The 25,596-nt window shown below is 38.8% G+C and overlaps 1 protein-coding gene across 2 annotated transcripts in view; it reads right to left on the bottom strand.

The window, feature by feature from the left end:
* Positions 1–25,596, bottom strand: part of dennd1b (DENN/MADD domain containing 1B) — a 333,534-nt gene that overhangs the window by 160,440 nt on the left and 147,498 nt on the right. For both annotated transcript variants that reach the window (XM_072274177.1, XM_072274178.1), the window contains exons 4-5: positions 23,278–23,327; positions 13,251–13,370 (exon numbers count right to left, since the gene is read on the bottom strand). In XM_072274177.1, coding sequence (XP_072130278.1) covers positions 13,251–13,370; positions 23,278–23,327 — 170 coding nt within the window. The remainder of the gene's footprint in view (positions 1–13,250; positions 13,371–23,277; positions 23,328–25,596) is intronic.

The raw sequence follows: 25,596 nt of genomic DNA, 5'->3' as shown, positions 1-25,596 counted from the left end.
TCCTCCAGCATCCATGTTCAAAGGCATCGATTCTTTTGTATTCAGCCTTACCAACAGCCCAGCTCTCATAGCCATACATCACAACTGGAAATACCGTAGACTTGACTATACAGATCTTCGTAGACAATCTTATGTCTCTGCTCTTCAGTATTTTATCTAAGTTTGCCATTCCTGCCCTCCCCAGAAGTAAGTGTCATTTAATTTTGAGACTGCAGTTACCATCTACAGAAATCTTTGAACCGTGGAAGACAAAATCCTTCACTGCTTCCATTTCCTTTCCACTTATTACCATGGGGTTAGTAGGACATAATATTGAGCAACAGGCCAGCTTTTGAACTTTTTTCTTTCACTTTGATTAGAAGTTTCCTCAGATCTTCCTTACTTACAGCCATTAGAGTAGTACCATCTGCATATCTGAGGTTGTTAATATTTCGTCCAGCAACTTGATTCCAACATTTGAGTCCTCTAGACCAGCATTCCTCATGATGTGTTCAGCATATAGATTAATTAAGTAGGGTGACAGTATTCAGCCTTGTTGTATTCCTTTCTCAATCTTGAACCAGTCTGTTGTTCTGTGTTCAGTTCTGGCTGTTGCTTCTAGATCTTCATACAAGTTTCTCATAAGGCAGGTCAGAAGTCCAGGTATCCCCATGTCTTTAAGGATTTGCCGTAGTTTATTATGGTCCACACTGTTGAAGGCTTTAGAGTAGTCAACAAAACATAGATAAATACTTTTCTGGAATTCTCCTGATTTCTCCATTGTCCAGCATAGGTTGGCAATTTGATCTCTGGTGCCCCTGCCTCTTCTAAAACCAGCTTGTACATCTGGCTGTTCTCATTCCGTATATTACTGGAGCCTTGCTTACATGATCTTTAGCATTACCTTGCTAGCATGTGAAATTAGTGAAATTGTTCAGTAATTTGAACATTCCTTAACATCTCCCTTCTTGGGAATTGGGTTATAAACTGATCTTTCCAGGTCTAAAGGACATTGTTGGGTTTTCCAGATCTGCTGGCAAATTGCATGCAACACTTTTACAGCATCACCTTTTAAAATTTTAAACAATTCAACTGGAATCCTGTCACATACTGCAGCCTTATTGTTGGCAAAGTTTTCTATCAGCCATTCAACTTCAGCTTCCAGAATGTCCAGGTGTCTTCGCTGTTGGGATCTTTCCTGTACAATTTTTCTGTGTATTCCTGCCATCTCTTTTTGATGTCTTCTGCTTCTGTAAGGTCCTTCCCTTCTTTGTCCTTTACTATACTCATTTTTGTATGAAATGTTCCTTTGATTTCTCTAATCTTCTTGAATAGATTTTTCCAATTCTGTTGGCTTCTCTAGCTTCTTTGCGTCGCTCCTTTAAGTAGGTTTCCTCACCTTTCCTTGCTATCTTCTTGAACTTGGCGTTCAGTTGAAAGTATTTGTTCTAATCTCTATCGGCCTTCACTGCTCAGCTACTTACTTGATCATACTTACTTTAAAAGGTGAAGTACAGAAGTGTAAGGATTCTATATTTAAGTAAGACTGACTTCAACAAGATAAGACAGGAACTTTCCACAGAAAAATGTCCAAATCCAAGTAAAATGGCAGTAGAAGAGTTGGAGAACGTAGACAAATAAATTTAAAGCCCAGCTTGTACCCCAAAATAGTCAAGACATAACTTGCTAAAAGAAAATGTGTAATCACGGACAATGAAACAGTGACTGAAAAGTAAAACATAAAAGTTAAGAAAGCATCCTGCACTGACCTATGGGCTGGCACAGAGGCAAAGGATAACATTTCAAAACAGATACAAAAGAGCAGTAACTGGAACACACAAAAAAACTTGCCTGTGATATCAAAATAAATGCAGATTCTTTTTTGATTTATTCATTGAGAAACAGTTTGCTCGGTTATGATGTTTGCTCCTTCAAACTTAAAGTGGTGAAAGTGCAAATATAAATTTAAAAAAAAAGGAGATGCTGAATAAATATTTAGGTGAACATTTACTAGGCCACATAACCTGTGGAAACCAGTATCAAGTAACTGACAGACACTTTCCAAAATTAATGTCAGTAAATTAAAAGGAGAAAACAATGACAACTCTCCCCAAACCAGAATCCTTCTGCTTTTAAGTTTTATAAGTAGTGAGAAACATATTAATCTTCCAAGCACCTTCTTAAATTTACCAAATTTTTGCACTTCGATTCAAGCAATTTGAGAAGACAGTGAAGGTGAGAGTTCAGGAAGGGGGAAAATAGGAAGATAGTCAGAAACAAAGAATTATTGACCAGTTTATTGACATTTATTGACAGGAAATTGCAGAGCAGGTAACAGGAAATACCAAGTGAAGTCCTTGAAAATTTCCCATAGAAACCTAGCAAGGATTTGTCAAGAGCATATAATATCTGAAAACTGAAATTATTTTTGAAGAGATGCAATATTAGTGATTGGGTTTCTCTGAATACTACTTGTGTGGACTTTCCACACACATTCATCTGTAGTCCTGTTTACAAATTGTTAGGCAAACTTGAAGCTCACTGAACTGAGGGCAAGTTATTTGAATGGCTTGGAAATTTCGCTGAGTAGCAGGAGGTAGAAAGCATAAATAATTTTCAAGTACTCAAATCAGCAGGACATAATCTGTGGTACTCCACAGACATTTGTATTGGGCAAGGTACGTAACTATTTACCACACTTGTAAACAAATAGGATGAGCAGAGATTAACAGAAAGATTACAGAAGTGAATGAACCTCTTTAGTCACTGTGACTTTGTTATGTGTGTGAAAGAACAGCTCATCCCAATCACTAAACAGCCTCCTCATAAATATACATTTTCATTTCAGATACTTATTCAGTCCCATTTAAGCAACAGAACTGAGTCTGCCTCCTTGTTCCTCTTCCACTATGATGAAATGGAAAGCCATGAATCTAAATTTGCCAGTGACATGAAGATGGTCCAAGAAAGGCAACAGATTTGGCTGTGTAGATGGAACATCAGATTGTAGACAATAAGACCATAAGATATAGGAGCAGAAGTAGGCCATTCAGCCTATCAAGTCTGCTCTGCCATTCAATCATGAGCTGATCCAATTCTTCCAGTCATCCCCACTCCCCTGCCTTCACCCCATAACCTTTGATGCCCTAGCTAATCAAGAACCTATCTATCTCTGCTTTCAATACACCCAATGACTTGGCCTCTACAGCTGCTCGTGGCAACAAATTCCAGAGAGTTGCCACCCTCTGACTAAAGTAACTTCTCCACATCACAGTTCGAAAAGGATGTCCTTCAATCCTGAAGTTGTGCCCTCTTGCCTTAAGAATCCCCTACCATGGGAAGTAACTTGTAACGCAAATTGTAATGCAAAACAATAAATTCATGATGGGAAAGGCAATGGAAAATGAACCACGATGCAGTTAACTGTGATGTATTTAAATTTGAACTTAAAAAAATCAAATATTAGTTGCCAGTAGAACACTAAAATGAATGAAAACGATATAACTGTCAAATGAAAAAAACAATGCTATTGGGATTCCACCCATTATAACCAGAGAACGCAAATAAATGGGAGAAGTTACCTTACAGCTGCAAAAAGCATCATTCATAGTTTTAAATATGCATTTCTGAGCTTCACATTTTAGAAAGAATATGCGGGAGTACATAATAGACAGGTGGATTCTTCCAGATAAATCATGAGTACCTACTACCAAAATTTGAGTAGTATTCTCTTAGACTTTAACACCTAAGATGCAAAATTGATTAAGATACAGTAGGTAAAAAGAATCAATTTTTGCTGGAATATGAAGATAAAATTGATGGAAATATTCAGAAGGTTAGGAAGCACCTCTGGAGAAGAAAGCAGAGTGCAAATTTTGTGCCAGTGTCCAAGCAATTCTGATGAGAGGCCACCATTCTGAAACAGATTTCCAAAATTCTTTGTTTCCACTTCAGCTTTCTAACAGTTATACAGTTCTGCTTAGGGATGAAAATTCAACAGAGTTGACTAGATTTTCTAGCACAAGGAGGCATGGTCTGAAAATTAGGGGATACGTCAAAGCAGGAAGAACAGAGAGAGGTTGTCGCTTGCAACTTCCTTACATGTCACTTGATGTTGGGAAAATTAATTTTAAATCTGAAGTTGAAAGACTTTTGCTAAATATTAGTCACAAATAAGTCTTTTTCTGGGTGGCAAAATATAATACATTTCACAGGGACTGGTAATGGGCCCTCAGCATTTTAGAGTTTATACAAAGGTTTTTGATGAAGGGAGAAAATCATAATTTACTGATGAACCAAAGCTAGTGGAAAATAAGTCGTGAAGAGGACATATGGTATATCCATTTGTAACCTGTTAAGTGAGTGAGCAAAGGTGAAGAATATCAGAATCAGGATTAATATCACCGGCATATGTTGTGAAATTTGTTAACTCAGCAGCAGCTGTACAATGCACTACATGATAATATAGGAAAAAAGTACATCAATTACAGTAAGTATATATATGTGTCGCTCCTTGAAGATGTCTTTGATACCATGGAGTCTAGTACCCAAGATGGAGCTGACTGATTTCACAACTTTCTGTAGCTTCTTTCAATCCTGTGATGCAGCCTGTCAGAATGCTCTCCATAGTACATCTGTAGAGGTTTTCAAGTGCTTTAGGTGACAAACCAAATCTCCTCAACTCCTAATGAAATACAGTATAGCCATTGCCTTGCCTTATTTATAGCTGCATCGATATGTTGGGACCTGGTTAGATCAAAGAATTTGAAGTTGCCTACTTTCTCCACCTCTAATCCCTCTATGAGGATTTATTTGTGGTCCCTCATCCTGCTCTTTCTGAAGCCCATAATCAGCTCTTTGGTCTTACTGACATTGAATGCAAGATTGCTGCTGTGACACCACTCAACTAGCTGCTATATCTCGCTCCTGTATGCCCTCTGGCCTCCATCTGAGATTCAGCCAACAATGGTTTCATCATCAGCAAATTTATAGATGGCATTTGAGCTATGCCTAGCCACACAGTCATGTATATAGGGAGAGTAGAGCAGTGGGCTAAGCACACACCCCTGAGGTGCACCAGTGTTGATGATCAACGAGGAGGAGGTGCTTTTACCAATCCGCAGATTGTGGTTTTCTGGTTAGGAAGTTGAGGATCCAATTGCAGAGGGAGGTATGGAGTAGAATATGAGAGAATTGTCTGCTTTTGTAGGAAATATACAATGAAACATTATCTACAAGTTGAGGGACTGAGAAGATTTGAGAAGTAGAGGGATTAGAGTTTCCAGTGTATTATTAATAGATGGATAGTATGCGAAACAGCAAATAATCAGAAAGGCTTACAGAAGTTATTGTTTATTGCTCTTCCTCCTGCCATCTGATTTCTGAATGGACATTGAACCCATTAACACTACCTCACTACTTTTTTTTAATTTTCATTTTTGCACTACTCAGTTAACTATTGTATATATAATAGTCACAAAGACAAAACATTTCACAACATATGCAGTGATATTAAACCTGATTCTGTTTCTGATTCTGAATACAAAGGGAGGGAGGTGATTATTCATTTATATATGAGATGACATCTGGAGTACATTACATTTCCTTATATAAGAAAAGATGGCAGTGCGATCTAAGAATGCAGAGAAGTTCTTGCTAGATTAAGACCAGGAATGTGTGGATCGTCACAAGAGGAAAAATTGGCAGAGTTAGATTTGTATTTTTTAAATATTTAAACATAAGAGAGAAGCTAGCCAAAGTTGATTCGCATGATCGAGGAGCTGGCTAAAGTTGATTGGAAGGGGACGCTAGCTGAGATAACAGTAAAACAGCAATGGCTGGGGCTTATGGGGGCAATTCAGAAGGTGCAGGATAGATACACCCCAAAGATGAAGAAGTATCCTAAAGGGAGGATGAGGCAACCATGGCTGACAAGGGAAGTCAAAGACAGCATAAAAGCAAAAGAGAGGGCATATAATATAGCAAAAATTAGTGGGATGTTAGAGGATTTGGTAGTTGGATAAAAGAACAACAGAAGGCAACCAAAGAAGCCATAAGGAGAGAACTATGAAGGGAAGCCAGCCAAAAATATAAACGAGGGTACCAAAAATCTTTTCAGAAATACAAAGAGTAAAAGAGATACAAGAGTAGTATTGGACTACTGGAAAATGATGCTGGAGAGGTAGTAATGGGGGACAAAGAAATGGCAGATGAACTTAATAAGTATCTTGCATCAGTCTTCATTGTGGAAGACATGAGCAGTATGCCAGAAAATTGAGAGTATCAGGAGGCAGACATGAGTGTAGTTACTATCACTAAGGAAATGGTGTTTGGGAATACAAAAGGTCTGAAAGTAGATAATTCACCTGGACCAAATGAACTACACCCTAGGGTCTGTAAAGGTAGGTGAAGACATTGTGGAAGCATTAGTAATGATCTTTCAAGAATTAAGAGACTCTGGCATGGTTTTGAAGGACAGGAAAACTGCAAATGTCACTCCACTTTTTAAGAAAGGAAGGGCACAGAATAAAGGAAATTATAGGTCAGTTAGCTGGACTTCAGTGGTTTGAAAGATGTTGGAATCCATTAATAAGGATGAGGTTTTGGATACTTGGAGGCAGGTGATAAAAAGTAGGTCCAAGTCAACATGGATTCCTAAAGGGGAAACCTTGCCTGACAAATCTTTTGGAATTCTTTGAGAAAACAGACAAGATAGACAAAGGAGAGTCAGTGGATTTCTTTATTTGGATTTTTTAAGAAGGCTTTTGACAAGGTGCTACACATGAGGCTGCTTAACAAGATAAGAGTGTGTGGCATTACAGTTTAAGATTCTAGCATGGATAGAAGGTTGGCTGACTGGCAGGAGGGAATGAGTGGAGAAAAAGGTGGCTTATTCTGGTTGGCTGCTGGTGACTAGTGGTGTTCTGTAGCAGTCGATATTGGGACTGCTTTTTTCACGTTATACCGTATGTCAATGATTTGTATGACAGAATTGACAGCTTTGTGACCAAGTTTGCAAATGATACCAAAATAGGTGGAGGGTCAGGTAATGTTGAGGAAGAAGACAGTCTGCAGCAGAATGACTTAGACAGATTGGGAGAATGGGTAAAGTAGTAGCAGATTGAATATAGTGCAGGAAAGTGAAGGAATAAAGGCAGAAATAGACTTGGGAGCCCTTGTGCAGGAATCCCTAAGGGTTAACTTACAGGTTATAAATAAGGCAAATAACATGCATTCATTTCAAAAGGAAAGATATAATGCTGAGACCTTATAAGGAGTGGTCAGACCACACTTGTAATATTGTGAGCAGTTTTGTGCTCATTATCTAAGAAATGATGCGCTGACATTGGAGAGGGTCCAGAGGAGGCTCACAAGAATGATTCCTGGACCAAAAGGGTTAACGTACAAGGAGCGTTTGATGGCGCTAGGTTTGTACTTGCTGGAGTATGGAAGAATGAGGGGAATCTCATTGGAACCTAGCAAATGTTGAAAGGCCTAGATGGAATGGATCTGGAGAAGATGTTTAATATAATGGGTGAGCTTAGGTCCTGAGGATACAGCCTCAGGATAGGGGACATCCATTTAGATAGAGAGGAATTTATTTGGCCAGATGGTAGTCAAGCTGTCGAATTCATTGCAACTGATAGCTGTGGCAGCCAAATCATTAAGGTTAATAGGGTCTTGATTCATCAGGGAATCAAAGGTTATGGGGAGAAGGCAGAAGAATGGGGTTGAGAGGTAATAAATCAGCCATAATGGTATAACAGAGCAGACTCGATGGGCTGAATGGCCTAATTCTTCTCCTATATATTGAGGTTTTATAAGATCCTAAAGGATCCCATCAGGGTGGTTGTGGAAAGGATGCTTCTACCTGTGGAAGAATTTATAACTAAAGGTCACTGTTTAAACACGAATACTTGATATTTCATACAGAGATGAGGTGGAAGCTTTTCTGTGACCTATGAGTCTTTGTAACTCTCTTCCTTATATGGTGGTTGAACCTGAAATTTAGAGTTTCGTTAAGCAACGTTGCATTATTTATTTATTTATTTAGGTGCCCCTATTATAAGCACAAGTGTATTGCGCAGGCATTCAGAACAAAGCCCTGAAAGCCTTCTTCACTGGTGATCCAACTCTGACTACTCACTGCTAACCATAATGCCCAGAAACAGCAAAACCAATGACCTTGATGGACAGACAAAAGATTTTTCACTGCAGGATGATGATGTTATTATGGTTAGGAAGGAACTCAGTGTTGAGGTTGCTACTGATTAGCCATGAAATTGGATCATGTGGCAACACAGGCTCAAGGTTCCTGCTTTGTTTGTTGGCATGATATGAAGCAAAGGAAGCTGGGCTGGTAGAGGAAAAGTATGGTCCAGGTCTTTGAACAGCTACAACTTAGCTGAATAACTAAATAGACTTGAGGGATAATTTCTCTACTCTTGTCTACAGGTTTTGAATAACTTTTTGTGAGTTGTAAAATTATTTTCAAATTCAAAGATAAAGGATCCCACATACTGATAAATTGGCTGATTTAATCCGGGTAACATTGGCAATTTCCAATTGGACTGCAATATTTCTAGAGACTGAAACTGGTCAGGCTCTTCTCCTATCTTAAAAAAGAACAGTGGTAGTGAATTAAATTTTATTAAAGATTTCCACCTGGAAAGAGTCAAAAAGCAGTCTCTCAAAGTTACATTTACAGAGCTGGATCGACTTTATTTGCCAGCTGTGGACTTCCACCTTACTGCTGCTTCTACTTAAGCTTTGATTAACTTTTACTTTCAAAAGTCAAAGGTTAAATAAAGGAAGGGAAATGTTTTCCGTCAAATGACTTACTGACCACTGACACCAACTTCCAGGAGAACACTGCTCTTAGTAATCAAATCAAAACAGAGGAAGTTGATTTTCTAAACCTTAACATGACATGTCTACGGGCTACTTTCTTTTGCAGAAAATTGACACAAAGTGTGTAAAATTGAAACATTCTGCTTTTAAGGGGATTTGCTTTTGGCAACTGATGACTTCACTTCGATGGGAGTTACTGCACTACAAAGCCTTACCTGCCTAAAAAAAATGAGCTTGTTTGTTAAAGCACTTCCTTTTCTAAGTGAAGGTGACAATTTAACAATCGCAATACTTCAAAATCAAAAGCAAACCAAATATTTTAATAATGGTTTCATGTCACTGCTGGATGAAGGATTTATTACAGTCTTGTCCCCATAGATTAGAAAGTCTAATCTATTTACAGAAGCAGAACAGTTACAATCCAAAATGAAGGAAATGCATTTTTCTTAAAAATAAACATGATGATGTACTTTGCACTACTAAATTGGATAATGTCAATAACTGGACACAATTAAATAGCTGGTATCTTTGTATACAAATGCAACAAAGGTAATGATTTGAACAGGTTTTATTTTCAGTTCCTTTAGAAGCACAGAGTCATCACAGGGATGACCACAAAAAAACCCTGGGAGCATTCCTCACTGTGGATTCTTACCACTCACCGATAACCCATTAGACCTGCCAATAACAGCTTCAATGACCTTAAGAGACGGATATGAAAGTTTGTTCGAGAATAACAGAGGAGACAGAGGACAGGACATTCGTTTATTAACTGTTTGTGTTAATTTATTCCTGGGGCTTGAATTGCCTATCCCTTAACACCATCTATGCAACAAAGTTACTGCAACATTTCATTTCTTAACTTACCTAAATTAAAACTACTTAAATTTTCCTTTCTTCTTTGGCACTACTGTTAATAAAGAGGCTGAAGAGAGTCAAATGTCATTCACACATTCTCCATCAAAGCACGTCTGAAATCTAACTTGAGGTAATTTCCCCAAGTTTTACTCTCTTCTCATGAGAAACTGTTCAAAAAATAATGCGGTTTGAAATGACTGGATACAAATCCGTGTATCACCATTGTTACTGTAGATTAGTACTGAACTGCACCTATTTTCCAGAAAGCATACTTAAATAAAAATTTAGAGGCTCGTGGAAATATATGACACGAAGTTCATTCTAATGGTTCAAAACCTGAAATGTTTTTATATCTGGGAAAAGAAAACATTCTCAACCAGATAAAATTTATTGCACAGGGTCCAAAAATCAAATGCAATTAAAACAAGCACTGTGATTTAGAAGTAACTGAAAATCCCCTTAGGCCTTTCATCGCTCAAGCTTAAATCATTTTTGATTGTTCTTACCAAAATATTTAATGCTCAAAAATAATCTTCATTGTTTGTGAAACTGTGATTAGTAAGATAGTATATTTAAAAAATGAAGTGATTTCTCCAAATACTTAACCTAACTCAATCAAAACTTCATTTAGTCAAGAAATGCCATTCATTTAAAGACTTCCATGAGGCTATTATAAACTATCACATGAAAGGAAAACAACAGAAATTTAAAAAGCTAGGGCTGCAGAACTGGAGCTCAAGATTCCAAACACTAACAATTGAGAATATTTTTGAATATAACTCATTTTCCCCATCTGAGATTTAGCTGTAGAGATCAAAAGGTTCCTTAAAGAAGCTTTGGATTATGAAACTATGGTAGTGTTTTTATCTCAATCATGTGCATATATTCCCAGAACTATTACTGAAAAAAATAAGATTTTGTTTTGAATCAAGCATGAGATACATTTTATAGTGTTCATAGAAAGACTTTGGTAAACTTCAACAGTGGTTCATAAAGGAATGCAAAACTAAATATCTTAATTCTATTTTGGCAACAAAAGTCATTTATAACACATCATACATTTTCAAATACAGTCATACATTTGAATGAAGCGAAATTTTAAGTTAAAATCAGACTGAAACATGAAATAATTACTATTACTCAGATGCACTATATCATACCAATGCATAATGTACATCGTTTTATTCCAAAAAGCTATTTCACTCACTACTTCAGTAAAATAGAAATATTCAAAAATTAATCAATAGAGATTGACAATAACTGATTTTAAGTAGTTCCTTAGAGTTAAGAATTTGTAGAAAGATGTGTCATGAAAAGCATTTCTTTCAGTTTAGAAGATAAAAATTACTCAACTAAAGAAAGCTGCATATTTCAGGCTCAAACAGAAGAAGTCAACATGTATTTCGCATTCTGTTAGTATTAGATGATATTTTGCAAATGATCTGTTTACAGTACTTACTGGAGCAAAATATTAAAGAATATGAACCCCAGGACATCAAACAATAATAATTATCAAAAAAAAATAAAATTCTTTATTTTGACAATCAATTAAAAATACTGAATATGGATTTTATTTTGTTCTGACTGCTTTTGTTAACTAACGTCACTAGAATGTGCTAGTCTAACAGGAAGAGGTAATACACAAAAACTTCAGATGAAATGGCAATATATGCAAGTGCATAATAGAAATTGAAATCTTCTGGTTAAAAAATGATGACAAAGTTTATAATTGATATAATTCTCACAAAGAATCATGCACAGCTATTTTCGAAGCAAAGACCAAGAAAATTATTGATAGAATTTGTCAATGACAAAAGTATAAATTACTTTCTTCCTGCATTAAAATTGAAAACATTACCCTCTACAAACACTAATCAAAAACAGCTATCATTATGGTGCTCGGATATGTGATTGCAAAGGTGCCAACTCTGCTGCTTTGTGATTTAAAACATAGCAATGAGATTGAAAATTGTTCAAGGTAAAACTGCGCTTCTACTCTCCTGTGTATCGGTTGAAGTATTCTTCAGCATTGAACAATAACAAAGACAATTTGTCTCTCAATTAAAATTTTTAGAAATTAGAATCCTCCAAAAACCATGTTCAAGCCAAAATATTTCTGTATCCATTTGTACTTTTTCACTGCATGTTCAGATTGATCAGGTAGTCAGGAAGCAACCATCACCTTTATATCTCTTGTGCTCTTGGTATAAGTAGTAGGCAGAACTTATTTCATACAACTTTAGGCTTTGTATGTAATAAATGGCAACTACAACTATAAGCTAAGGCATTTTGATAATTCATGCAGCATTGAATGAAAAAATAGAACCCAAAGGAAAAAGGCACAGAACTAAAACACACAAGCTATGTATGCCAGCTTCCTTAAAATAATGTAAATTTCTGAACGCCTGGAACTTAGCAAGATATAAACACTCAAATAAGAATTTAAAACACATTGGACAACACAAAGCAAATCCAGAAGGAACTGATATCCTTGGGTGAAATTCCTCAATTATTCAAATATACCGATCCCTTTCCAGCTATCAATTTATCCAATTTTTCCTTCTTCAATTAACAGCAATTTCTATTTTAATCTCAGATATGCAACAACCACCTTTCAGTCAGCAACCAGCTGTTTCTTACCAACAATCAGCATTTGGATGGTGACCATAATTTGGGAAAACACCCTAACATCTGCTGATGGAAAGCAATTATTGATTGAATATTGAGTCAAAGAAGAATACATTGGAGAGGCTGACTGAAAACTTCGGCAATAGGAAATAGGACACGGAATAGGATTGGACCACTTGGCCTATCAAGTCTACTCCACAGAAGTTAGTCACACTTGGGGGTTGGAGGAATAATCTTAAAAAGGAGTTGAAGTGGGTCAGGGAAGGAATTCGGATAGGAAACAGGAAGAGATGTATGTTTCATAATTGTGTTCCTTCTCTGACCTACTTCACATGCAGGAAGATGAGAAAGTGAGCCACACAAGGAGCAAAAATTATGAGAACGCGGAGTATATGGGAGCTGAGAAATAATTTGAACCAGGGAATGAAACTGCAATATTTCAGACTGGTCACTGAGAAGAGGAGTGATCGCACAATCTCTAGGATAGATTTTGGGCACAAAAATAGAGTAAGAATTTTAAGAACTACAGGGGTGGGTACTCATGCCTGGAAGTGACAAACGCAGAAAGCTCTCAGCAGCAGGTAGTCACTTTACAAAGGTTTTAGTCTGTGGTTTTTGTCAAAGGTGATAGCAGGAACACAGCGGGTAGAGGGAAATGTATTGATGCTTGATATGAAAGTTGGAATACAAATTCAAGACATCGTGAACAAAATTTCTCAGAAATAGTCAATGTCACTGGTATAGCAAATAATCAAAAAAAAAGTAATCACAGATTCAAGTATAGTGGGTACAGGAGTGCAACAAAAAAAAACCTGATACACTATTGCCATGCTTAATGCTGGAGACACCAATTCAAATTCAATTCAAATGATATAGTTTTGCATGCATCTTAAACACAGTGCAAAAATTCATAATTCATTTTAAATTCCACATACCTGAGGATACAGATGCAGACTTTACATCCTGATGTTAAGCGGCAGAAACCAAACCTTTGCCTGCTTTCAATGTCTGTGAGCACAAAAGTGAAGTGCTGTCCCACCTGACTACGTGAAACCCTGAAAGTGATAGGCATAAACATTTAGATTTCATGGACAGACTGTCAGTTGCATTAAAAGAGATAACTTGTAATGTCAAGCTACTTCTGAAGGAAACTAAAATGGCAGAAAATTAAAGCATAGGAAGAAATAGTAGTAATTTTCTTTAAAAAAAATTCTTAAATTAGTTAATTTAATGAATTCGGTTGGTCAGAATATTTAAACACTGATAGTTCGGTGTTGATCTTGTTAACTCTGCAGAAGAACTGAAAGTTCACAAACAACAAATTTCTAAGGTTTGTAAAATGATGGGGGAAGGAGAGGAAAAGGAAGCAATTGTGATCAGAGCAATTGGTTTGCTGGTTCAATACTTTTTTTTAAATCAACCATTGATTATGGCTGAGTGAAAGCTGTGAAAATACAATAGTGAACGGCAAGTAAGGGCCTCAATAAGATTGATGTTTTGTGTGCATGTTAGAAGGGGTCGGATAAAACTTAATGTTACATTTTCATTTTCAAGGATATTGGAATTTACTAAGCTCAGGCAACCGCTTTTAATTTTTCAGTGCTTGCCTTCAGCATTAAATATTCAACATTTTGTCTCAGTTAATTTCAGTGAAATGTGGTAAAATATCCTGAAACACACCACAGAGTACTAGAGCAATACAGTATATGTAGCATATATCCAGGCCTTTTGGCCCAATCAGTCTTTACTGACCATAGAGCTGACCCAACCAGTTCCACTTTCCTGCATTCCACCCACATTCCTCAAAGATCTACCCCTCCATGTACTATCCAAGTTCTTCTTAAAACTATTCTCTTGTACCTGCCTCCAACCACTTCCTCCGGCTATTCATTCCATATGATCATCACCCTCTGCATCAAAAGGTTGCCTCTCAGATCCCTTTTAAATCGTTCCCTTCTCACCCTGACCCTATGCACACTAGATTTGGAATTCCCCTACCCCAGGGAAAAGTCTGTTAGCATCTACCCTATCTATGCTCGCATTACTGTTGAACATTTCTGTAAGGTTGCCCCTCATATAACTGTGTTTTAAGAAATAAAGACCTTGCCTGGCAACATTTCTGACAAATCCTCTCTGCACTCAGTACAATTGAACCATGATTTTCCTATAATAGGGTGACAAAACCACACAAGTGCATTTTAATGTCCCAACTCCCACACTCAGTGCCCTGGATGATAAAGGCCAGCATGTTAAATGCCTTCTTCATTACCCTGTCTACCTGTGATGCTGTTTCATATCCTAATACTTGATCAAATATTGGGTGTTGCTGCTGCAAAGAATATTTTCTCTCAAACATTTCCAGTGAATGCTTGGTTTACAAACAGTTCTTCAAATACACTTTCACTAGTACCCAATGAACCGAAATCAATTGTGCGTGAAATAATTCCATGTAATTAATACAAGCTAATCTCTCATTAAGCACTTGCTCACTCAACTTCACTCATCCCATCACTGAACTGTTCCCACAACCTATGGAGTCATTTTCAAAGACTCTTCATCTCATGTTCTCGATATTTATTTATATTTATTATTCCTTTTTTTTTATATTTGCACCATTTGTTTTCTTTGTACACTGGTTGTCTGCTCTGTTGAATGCAGTCTTTCACTGATGATATTATCCACTGATTGGATTCACTGTATATCTGCAAGAAAATGAATCTCAGGGTTGTATATGGTGACAAATATGTACTTAGATAGTAAATTTACTTTAAAATTTGAACTTGTTAGAAAAAATCAGTCTGGAGAGGAAGGAAGGCTGTTTAATCAGAAAGGCTGCAAAGATTTTAATCATTCAAGTAGCACTTATTCTTTGAATTTTTATTTTAATATCAGCGTGCTTTACATACTTGAAGCCAGTGTGAAGGGCAACAAGAAATGTCTTGAATGAACATTAGGCTGGAAAGGAAGGAGCTGGTCGCTGTGATCCACGTTGAGTCTAGCAACATATTGAACTCCATTGGAAAACTACTGGTTGCTGTGTGTTAAATTAAGGAAATGGATGTCAGTAATTCTAACCGCTATCTATTACCTGAGCTAGGCAAATTGGTATCATGATAATCAGACTTAGGGAGGGGAATATATAGCTCAGGCAGTGGTATGGGAAAGTAAGGTTCTATTTCACAGACACTGAATAGCACATCGGTTTAAAAAGTAAGAATACCAGAATCAGATTTATTATCATCAACTTATGCCATGAAGTTTGTGGTTCCACAGCAGTAACGCAGTGCAAAACATAAAAATTACTATAAATTACAGTAATATATATAAAAAATAAACAATGCAAAAAAAGACTAAATTAGTGAGTAATAAAGAGTAAAATAAAGTGGTGTTCATGGACCATTCAGAAATCCGATGGCAGAGAGAAAGAAGCTGTTCCTAAAATATTGAGTTGGCATTTTCAGACTGTTGCACCTTTGCATTCATGGTGGTAGTCAAAAGAGGGCATGTCCTGGATGGTGAGAGTTCTTCATATTAAATGCCACCTCTTTGAGGCATTGTGTTTTGAAGATGTCCTTGCTGGTGGGGAATCTAGTGCCCATGATGCAGGTAGCTTGAGTTTATAACCTTTTTCCAGTCCTGTGCACTGACTCAGCTATACCATACCATTCGACCATAAGACATATAGGAGCAGAAACAGGCCATTCAGCTCACTGACTCTGCTCTGTATTTCATCATGGCTGATCCATTTCCCTCTCAACCCCATTCTCCAGCCCTCTCCCTGTAACCTTCCGCATCCTGACTAATCGAGAATATCTATCTTAACTACACCCAATGACCTGGCCTTCATAGCTGCCTGTAGCAACAAATTCCACAGTCTCACCACTTTCTGGCTAAAGAACTTTCTCCTCATCTCCATTCTAAATGAACATCCCTCTGTTCTGAGGCTAAGCCATTTGGTTCTAGACTCTCCTACCATAGGAAACATTTTCTCCACATGCAATCTGCCTAGGCCTTCCAACATTCATAGGGTTCAATAAGGCTCCCCCTCATTCTCCTAAATTCCAATAAGTATAGCTCCTCATAAGATAGCCTTCTCATTCCCAGAATCATTCTCATGAACCTCCTCTGAACTCTCTCCAATTTGAACACATCCTTTCATAGATAAGGGACCCAAAGCTGCACACAATACTCCAAGTGAGGCCTCAGCATTGCATCCTTGATTTTATATTCCCGTCTTCTCAAAATGAGTACTAACATTGCATTTGCAGATGATGATGCAACCAGTCAGAATGCTTTCCATGATTTATCTGCAGAAATTTGCTGGAGTCATTGGTAGCATACCACATGTCCTCAAATTCTAAATGCCTTCTTTGCAATTGCATCGATATGTTGGGCTGAGGATAGATCTTCTGAGATATTGATACTCAGGGACTTGAAAATTGACTGGCTCCAGACTGCAGATCTGTCTCCAACTCCAATTCCAACAACACCGGATGCCTTCAGTATGCAAATGACATGGCCCCTAGCTCCAGCTCCAGTTCCAACCTGGATCTCGGCCACCACCAGCTCCAGGCCAAGACCTTCCTCGCTGCCACTGGGCCCTCAGGATCCCTTTCCCCCACCACCACTCTCCAACCCCAGGTCTCTCAAGCTCTCCCATCACTTGTTGGATCCTCCTCTTCCTCTCACTATACCTTCCCTGTACACCTCAACCCTCCTCTGACGCTACAAACTCTCCTCCCCTCTCTGAACCCAGTTCTAATTTCTGTCATGCTTTCACTATGCCCTCTGATCTTCCCCTCTCTCAGGCAGATCATTCTGTTGCCAGCCAAGACCTTACCTTTGTACCCCATTACCTACACCTCAGTGAGTTCTGCATCTTCCCAATGCCGAGCTCTTCTTCCATCACCTCCGTCTCCAAGCCCACTTCTTTGGCAAGGATTCCCCATCCCGCACGGATGACCCCTTCTCCCATTTCCAACCTTCCTCCTTTTCTTGGACACCCTACTCTGGATCTTTTCATCTCTTAATTGTTGACAAGATGTCAATCAACTTGACTTCAGCACTCCTCTCTCCTCCTCAAATCTTACCTCTTCTTAGCACACTGCCCTCTCATTTCTTGACACCAATTCCAACCTTACCACCAAACCTACAGACAAAGTAGGTGCTGTTGTAGTGTGGCAGACCGACCTCTACCTTGCAGTGGCCAGATAGCAACTCTCTGACACCTCCTCCCTTAGCTACACCTTGAAGAGGACCCTACTCTGGATCATCAGAAAATTGTCTCCAACATAATCACTAACCTCATGAACTCTGGAGAACTCCCATCTTCTGCTCCAAGCTCATAGTTCCCTTACCCTGCACTGCTCATTTCCACCTCATACCCGAGTTCTACAAGCTTATCCCCATCGAGAAGGCCTTAAAGCTTTCCGTTTCTTTATCAAAAGGCCCAGCCAGTTCCGTTCCACCACCACCCTCTCCATCTGGCAGAACTGATCCTCACCCTCAACAATTTTTCCATCTGCTCCTCCTGCTTTCTCCAAAATCAAGGGGTAGCCATGGGCATCTGCATAGGACCCAGCTTTGTCTGTCTTTTCTTTGGCTACGTAATGAATGTTCCAAAACTTCCCTGGTAATGCCCCCCAACAGTCCATTTCTGAGACCTCACTCCACTTCCTCAAACTCTCTGTCTCCATCACTGGAGACAAAGTGTCTAGTGACATCATTTATAAACCTACCAATTCCCAAGGGTATCTTGACTATACCTCTTCCTACCCTGTCTCGTGTAAAAATGTTATTCCCTTTCCAAAGTTCATTCACCTCTGCCACATCTGTCCCCAGGATGAGGCTTTCTAGGACATCAGACATTATCCTTCTTCAAAGAAAATGGTTTCTTCTCCTCCGCTATTGATGCTACCCTCACCTGCGTCTCTTATTTCGCAGACATCTGCGCACAGCCCATCTTCCCACTGCCTTTACAGGGATAGAGTTCCTCTTCTCCTCACCTACCATGCCATGAGTCTCCACATCAAAAACATCTTTCTCCACAACCTACACCATCGTCAACAGGACCCTCCCAACAAACCCATATTTACCTACCCCCAACTCTCCACTTTCCACAGGGATTGCTCCTTCCGTGATTCCCTTATCCATTCGTTGCTCCCCACTAATATATCTCCCGTTATACTTTTTCCCTTACCTCCTTTCAGGGCCACAAACTGTCATTCCAGGTGAGGCAACACCTCACCTAGAAATATATTGTGGTCATCTATTGTATTGGGTGCTCCCGACGTGGCCTCCTCTACATTAGTGAGGCATGTCATAAACTGGGGGAAGCTTTGTTGAGACCTCTGCTCCATCCATCAAGAGTGGAATTTCCCAGTGGTCAACCATTTTAATTCCTATCCCCATTCTCGTTCTCACATGTCAGTCCACGGTCTTCTCTTTTGCCACAATGAGGACAGTCAGTGAAGCAGGTCAGAACGTCCAGCTGCAGTAGTGAGAGGTTGAAGACGTCCTTGAGCACTCCAGCCAGTTGGTTGGCACAGTATTTGTGGCCTGAAGCATTGCTCATGTTCATCTAGGGTTCTAACGTCAGACTCTGAGACAGGTATCACAGGATCGCCGGATGCTGCAGGGATTCAGACTGATATCGTTTTATTCTCCCTTTCAAAGCATGCATAAAAAGCACTCAGCTCATTGGGGAGCAAAGCACCACAACCATTCATGACGTTAGGTTTCACCTTGTAGGAAGCAAACCCTGCCACAGCAAATATGTATCTGATTCAGTCTTTAACTTCACTTGGAATTGCTTTTTCGCTCTTAGGAAAGCCTTCTGTAGGTTATACCTGGAGTTCTTGTACAGTTCTAGATCACTGGTCCTGAATACCACAGACCTAGCCTTTAGCAGATTTCAAATCTCCTCATTCATCCACTGCTTTTGGGTGAAGTATGTCTGGTATGGTTTCAAAGGCACACACTCATCCACACAGGTCTAGCTGAAGTCAGTGACAACTCTGGTATATTCATTCAGATCCAAACAGGAATCTTTGAACATGGTCCAGTCCACCAATTCAGAGCACTTCTCTGAGCGTTCCTCCACCTTCCTTGACTTTGCAATCTTCACCACTGGTGCTGTGGTCCTCAATCTCTTCCTGTACGTCAGGCACAGTAATACAGCCACACGGACCCATCAAAGTGCAGACATGGGATGGCACGGTAAGTGGTGGAGTAGCAGTAGTCAAGTATGTTGGCTCTTCTGGTTTCACAGGTGACATGTTGATGGTAGTTAATCAGAGACTTATTCAAGCTGGCCAAGTTGAAGCCCCTCACAAGGGCAGAAGGGAGCACTGTCTTGTGAATACTGATCATGGTGCTCAGCTCCTCTAGTGCCAGCCTGACGTTGGCCAGGGGTAGAACGTACACTGTAACTAGGAGTGCTAGGGGTGAGCCACGTCTCTGTGAGGCAAAGTACACAGTAGCCAACTGGGAATGTGCTAGGATGTGCGTCCAACCAGAAATGATCATTTGCTCACAAGAATAAATAAGTTGCAGGAGTCAGTTGTATAGAGTGAAAGGGTTCAAAACTGAGGAAAAATTGTAATATTCACAGATCAAAAGGAAATAAAGAGTAAATGAATGCCAAAATTTAGAAATGGAGCAATAAATGATACAACAAAATAATTAAAAGAAGGCTTTTTCTGCTGAGGTTGGGTAGGACTACAACTAGAGGTCATGGGTTAAGTGCGAAAAGTGAAAAGTTTAAGGGGAACATGAGATGAAACTTCTTCACTAAGAGGGTCGTGAGAGTGTTGAAGGAGCTACCAGCGCAAGTGGTGCATGCGAGCTCAATTTCAATGTTAAGAGAAGTTTCAACAGGTACATGGATAGTAGGGGTATGGAAGGCAATGGAGGGCTATGGTCCCAGTGCAGGACGATAGGAGTCGGCAGTTTATATGGTTCGGCACAGACTGGATGGGCTGAAGACCTGCTTGTACTGTACTTTTCTATGACTCTACCTCCATAGTGCAAAATATGAGTAACACTTTATATTTGAAGGAAAGGAAAAGTACAAAAAAAACTAAAATGAATGGAGTGCAAATGTTACATCTTGAGGATGAGAGTACAACCCAACAGATGTAAAAGAACATAGGCCATTCGGTCCACAATGTTGTACTAACCCTTTAACCTAATCCCAGATCTAACCCTTTCCTCAGTTTTCTTCAGAGCTCTCCATTTTTCTTTCATTTATGTGCCTTTCTAACATTCTCTTAAATGTTCAAAGTTCAAAGTACATCTATTACCAAAGTATTTATACATCATACAACCCTAAGATTTGTTTCCTAACACACAGCCACAAAACAAAGACACCCAAAAGAAGAACACATATATAAAAAAAGGAAGTCTGTCTAACACCCAATGTGCAGAGAATAAAAATCACATCATGCCCATAAAAAGAACCCATGAAAAATAAAAGAATAAAATAACCCATAAAAGACTGTTGAACACCTAATGTTCAATGAAAAAAAAATCAGACAAACAGTAACTGCAAGCAAAATAGTGTTTCTGAACTGAAGTCCACAAGAGAGCCCCATAGTTCAGCGCAGAGTTGAGCAAATGCTGTGGAGCAGCAATCTGAACCAGCTCCCAGTTCGTGTTGGGCCCCTACACCCTAACCCTTTAAGTCTGGCCCGGCACTCTCTGTCTGAACATCGGGTTCTGCTGCTTCAAGCAGTGATCCGAACCGGCCTGCACCTCACCTCAGGCCTCAACATCCTGTCCTTTTCAATGTGGCCTGGCGCTTAAATCTCAGTCAGAACAACAGGTTCTGCCACTTGGAAATGTCGGACTTCGCCACCTCAATTCAGTCTGTAAACCTCCGTACAAAAATCATGTTCAGTAGCATTGGCAGTTCTAGGGCCGTTGCCCTAGCGGCCTCAATTCAGCCTGTGCCCAACCTTTCACGCTCTTTGCGATGGGTCCACTGCCTAATGCTCCTAATGTACCTGCCTCTAACACCACCACCGGCAGTGTGCTCCATGTACTTACTATTCCCTGTTAAAAAAAAACTACCCTGACATCCGCTCTATATTTCCCTCCAGTTAACTTAAAACCATATCTTCTCATATTAGCCATTGCTGCCCTGGAAAAAAGGACTGCCTGTCCTCTCAATCTATGCTTCTCATCATCTTATACACCTCTATCAAGTCACCACTCATCCTACTTTGCCCTAAGGAGAAAAGCCCCAACCCAGTTAACCTATTCTCATAAGACACTCTTTCTCATCAAGGCAACATCCTGGTAAACTCTCCTGCAACTTCACTGAAGCTTCATCTTCCTTCCTATAATGAGGCAGCCAGAACTGAACACAATAGTCCAAGTGTGGCCTAACTAGGGTTTTATAGAGCTGCAACATTACCTTGCAGCTCTTGAATACAATCCCCTTACGAATGAAGGCCAACACACCATACCCCTTCTGATCCACCTTATCAGCTTGCATGACAATTTTCAGGGATTTACGGACACGGTCTCCAAGATCCCTCTGTTCCTCCACACTGCTAAGAGTCCTGCTATTATCCCTATACACTGCTTTCAGGTTTGTCACTTCATATCTTTCTGGATTGAACTCCATTTGCAACTTCCCAGCCGACCTCTGCATCCTATATATTGAATATCTATTTATCTATTACTATTATCATCTATTTATTGGTTGAATTTTCTGCTTCCCTAATTACTGAATCCCCTATCACCACTGCTCTCCTCTTCTCTCTCCCTTTCCTTCTGAGCCACAGGGCCAGACTCTGTGCCAGAGACCTGACCACTGTGACTTCCCCCTGATAGGACATTCCCCTCAGCAGAATCCCACGTGATATACTTGCTATTGAGGGGAATGTCCTCACCCTAGCCTCCTGCTTTCCTCAACGAAGTTAGCTGTGATCATAGCTAGACTAATCACAGCAACAAATCATAGTGGGAATATACTGACAATTGAGAGATTCTGACAAAAACTCCTGGGTTAAATTAAAAGACATGATTACAGGAAGTAAGATTGTGTTCCTGGAATTGCAGAGGTTTGAGGATGATTGCATTGAAGTTTTGAAATGTCAGAGTTAGGATTTTCAAAAGTTAAATGACAATTGGTGCAACGTTAATTCCTAATTTTCACTTTAACTTTAATAACTAAGAGATATTGTGTGGCATGGAGAATTAGCAGAATTGATGGAGTTTGGTCACAGTGATCACATTCAAGAGCTTCAAGGAGCTACATAACTTGTTCATTTTCCTATGTCATGTTAGTATATTGATGTCGACAGAAGCCTATTGTTGCATTGAGAATAATATACACAAAAGGAGAAAATTAGGGTGAAATTGGAAACTGATGGGGGGAAATATATTTATTCAAGGACTGCAACTTCTTTTACAGTTGAAAGGTATATTCACAGCATTTCACAGAGCTGGTGCACTGGATTCTTTGAAAACCAAATTGTGTCACCGAGTATACCACTGGATGGCAGCAATGGAGCCTGTTTCCACATACATATTGTGAACCTTAAACCAGAGACATTTAGCTCCTCAGCTTATTTTCATTTAGATGAAGGCTAACAAAAATCTTCACAATGTGCTGGAACACACAAGTGCAAATACTTAAAAGGGTGCAGTCAGTTAAAAAGCACAATAGTATATCTAATTATAAAGTTATAACTAAACAACACTTCATTTATAGATAATTTTTTTCCAAGTGAAAGCCTTTATTTTTAATAGAAGTAAAACTCAGTTCACAAGCTATTAGCTACAATGTGTATAGTCAATTTTCTGGCTCACATTAGTCCTCAAAAAAAAAATGGGGACCCTCCATGCTGAGATTTTAAGAAGACACTTATCTTAAAAAAAAGATTGGACTGAGTCCCAATTCAAAGTAGTGGGCAAAATGTAAAATGATTGGTTTATCATGCAATACTGTACCTTTCAACATCAAAGGGGAAACAAAACTTCGGCACAGTCTGCAGCACTTCCTGTGAAGGATAATAAAATTGTTAGGCTCATGCAGGACTTGGGTCAAATCACTACTGTATGCACCACAAAAAAAGACTGAGAATAACCTTTTGAATTAAAACATATACAGACAGTTGTTTCTGTATTGAAATAATCAACCACAATGAACTTCATTGATTATTAACAAGAATAAAATTTATGCTTCAGCAGACTGTACTGACAATGGTAAGAGAGCACCAGGAGGGAATCGTTTGGCCTAAAGGGCATTAACACCCCCTCTCATCCCCACTGGGATCCCCTTCAACAAGACCATATGGATTTTACAAGCAGCGCAGCACCATATGGGTAAGCCATGTCTGCTGATACATGCATCACAGACTAGCCACCAGTTTCTAGTCAACATGTAACATGCGCTGACAATAGAAATTGCGGGGGAAAACTCAAGGATAATAGTAACGATAAAAATGACAAAATTCAAAATGAATGTGCCCTGCTGAAAAAAATTTGCATAGGATTATTTAAGGAAAATATGTATGTCATCAGAGTGCCCTCTGCTAAGTGATACTCCATTAAGTCAGATTTTTAATAAAATACATGACACAACAGTGAAATACTGCATCATCAATAGCAGCAGATATTTGTTTACAAGCTCTTAAATAACACAAGTTATTCTTAAATCTCTCCATAAAGCTTGCAGGAATTTGGAATAGCACTAATGTTCTTTGTAATTTTCAGCTTGCATGGGTGTTAAGTTTTTTTTCTTGCATGTAAAGAGCAGGGCTTTGGAACTGTTTAAAGATTAATTTTTTTTTGCACTGCAAAAGCGCATGTCAGCTCCTTTATGGAAAATGTGGCTTGTATAACAAAGTGAACTAAGAGCAAGCAGTGTGAACTCTGCTCACAGAGGTGACACAATGCTCCAATGGAATAAATTTTAATCTTCATTCATAATCTTTAAGAGTGAATAGTACTTGTTATTGCAGCCAAAATAGCTCATTTGTGCGACTGGGACTATAAATTCTCAGCAAATTGTCATCCTTCAGGATCTGACTTCAGCTTCCAAATTAATTATATTATCCTAGTTTTAAGAGTCCAAATACGTTTCTAATCAGATTTATAAATGTGAGGCCACATTTTGGACTCTATAATTCACATGATCTGTGCTCGTTGGTTGTCACCTAATCACAGGGTTAATACGAAGCTTGTTTTACCCATTGCAATGCATTTCCAAATCAAAAATAACTTCTAGATTTCATTTTTAATACAGCTAAGATACAGCAAGTTCTAAAAGCAGACCAATTTCCAAACCAATTTAACATTCACTATCTCAGACGGACAAAATAGACAAATGCAAATTAAATCATTTGCTAATTCATTCTGTATGGACAAAATAGTTCCATTCTAAATTAACAGAACAGGAATAATATTGCTCAACAGACTTAAGTGTTCTATCAATATTAATCCTTGCAAAACAAACTATTTTAGCAATACCTAGCAGGTTAAAATCTAATTGCCTCTATTTAGAATTCCTCTTTTTATTTCCTTCAGAATAGAACCCAAGCTTTCTACTCACTTTCCAAATGGCACAGGCAACTCTCAGGGGAAGGTGACATTTGAAAAAAAACTCAATGCTCTTTTAAATTCATACAACCGGCAGGTCTATAGACTCAAAAACAATTCAGACAAAAATTGTTTGCAGCACTTATGGGACTGAGCAGCTCAGCTGACAACTGGAACTCCATGACAGCATAGATGAGGTTACTTGCATCAATCAATGAAGCAGTGCACCAGCTCCACAGCCAGATCTCATCCTAATTAAAACACAGCATTCAGCACTTTCACTTAATGAAATATTGTATAATGTAAACCTACCACTCCCTCTAAAACAATGATTCTCAAATACCATGCTGGTAATAAACGTTCTATATTGAGTGGCCATGGCAAAAATAAGTTATGATGATAATCAAGCCAGGTATCACAGCATCGTATTTATTTCCGTTCATTTATTGATGAGCTCAGCTGGGGGTTTGCTATGTAAAAGCACAGCAGCACTTGCCTGCAATCATTTCAAAATACTATACTGGGTTCAATATGTGTATTTTACTAGTAATGTGTTAAACTCTTACATATCTTTTGTGTAAATAGAGCTTGAATTCTTCAGTTTTTATTTCTGGTTACGTTCATGGGGTATTGTTTTGCAATATTTTATCAGCAGAATTGGTTATTTTTAAGACAATAACAGAGCTTCAATGCTTAAAGTTCAATGTAAATTTATTATCAAAGTGTATA

This window comes from Mobula birostris, chromosome 12 (genome assembly GCF_030028105.1).
Source record: "Mobula birostris isolate sMobBir1 chromosome 12, sMobBir1.hap1, whole genome shotgun sequence".
Classification (NCBI taxonomy): domain Eukaryota; kingdom Metazoa; phylum Chordata; class Chondrichthyes; order Myliobatiformes; family Myliobatidae; genus Mobula; species Mobula birostris.
This window is presented reverse-complemented; position numbering and strand designations above follow the sequence as displayed.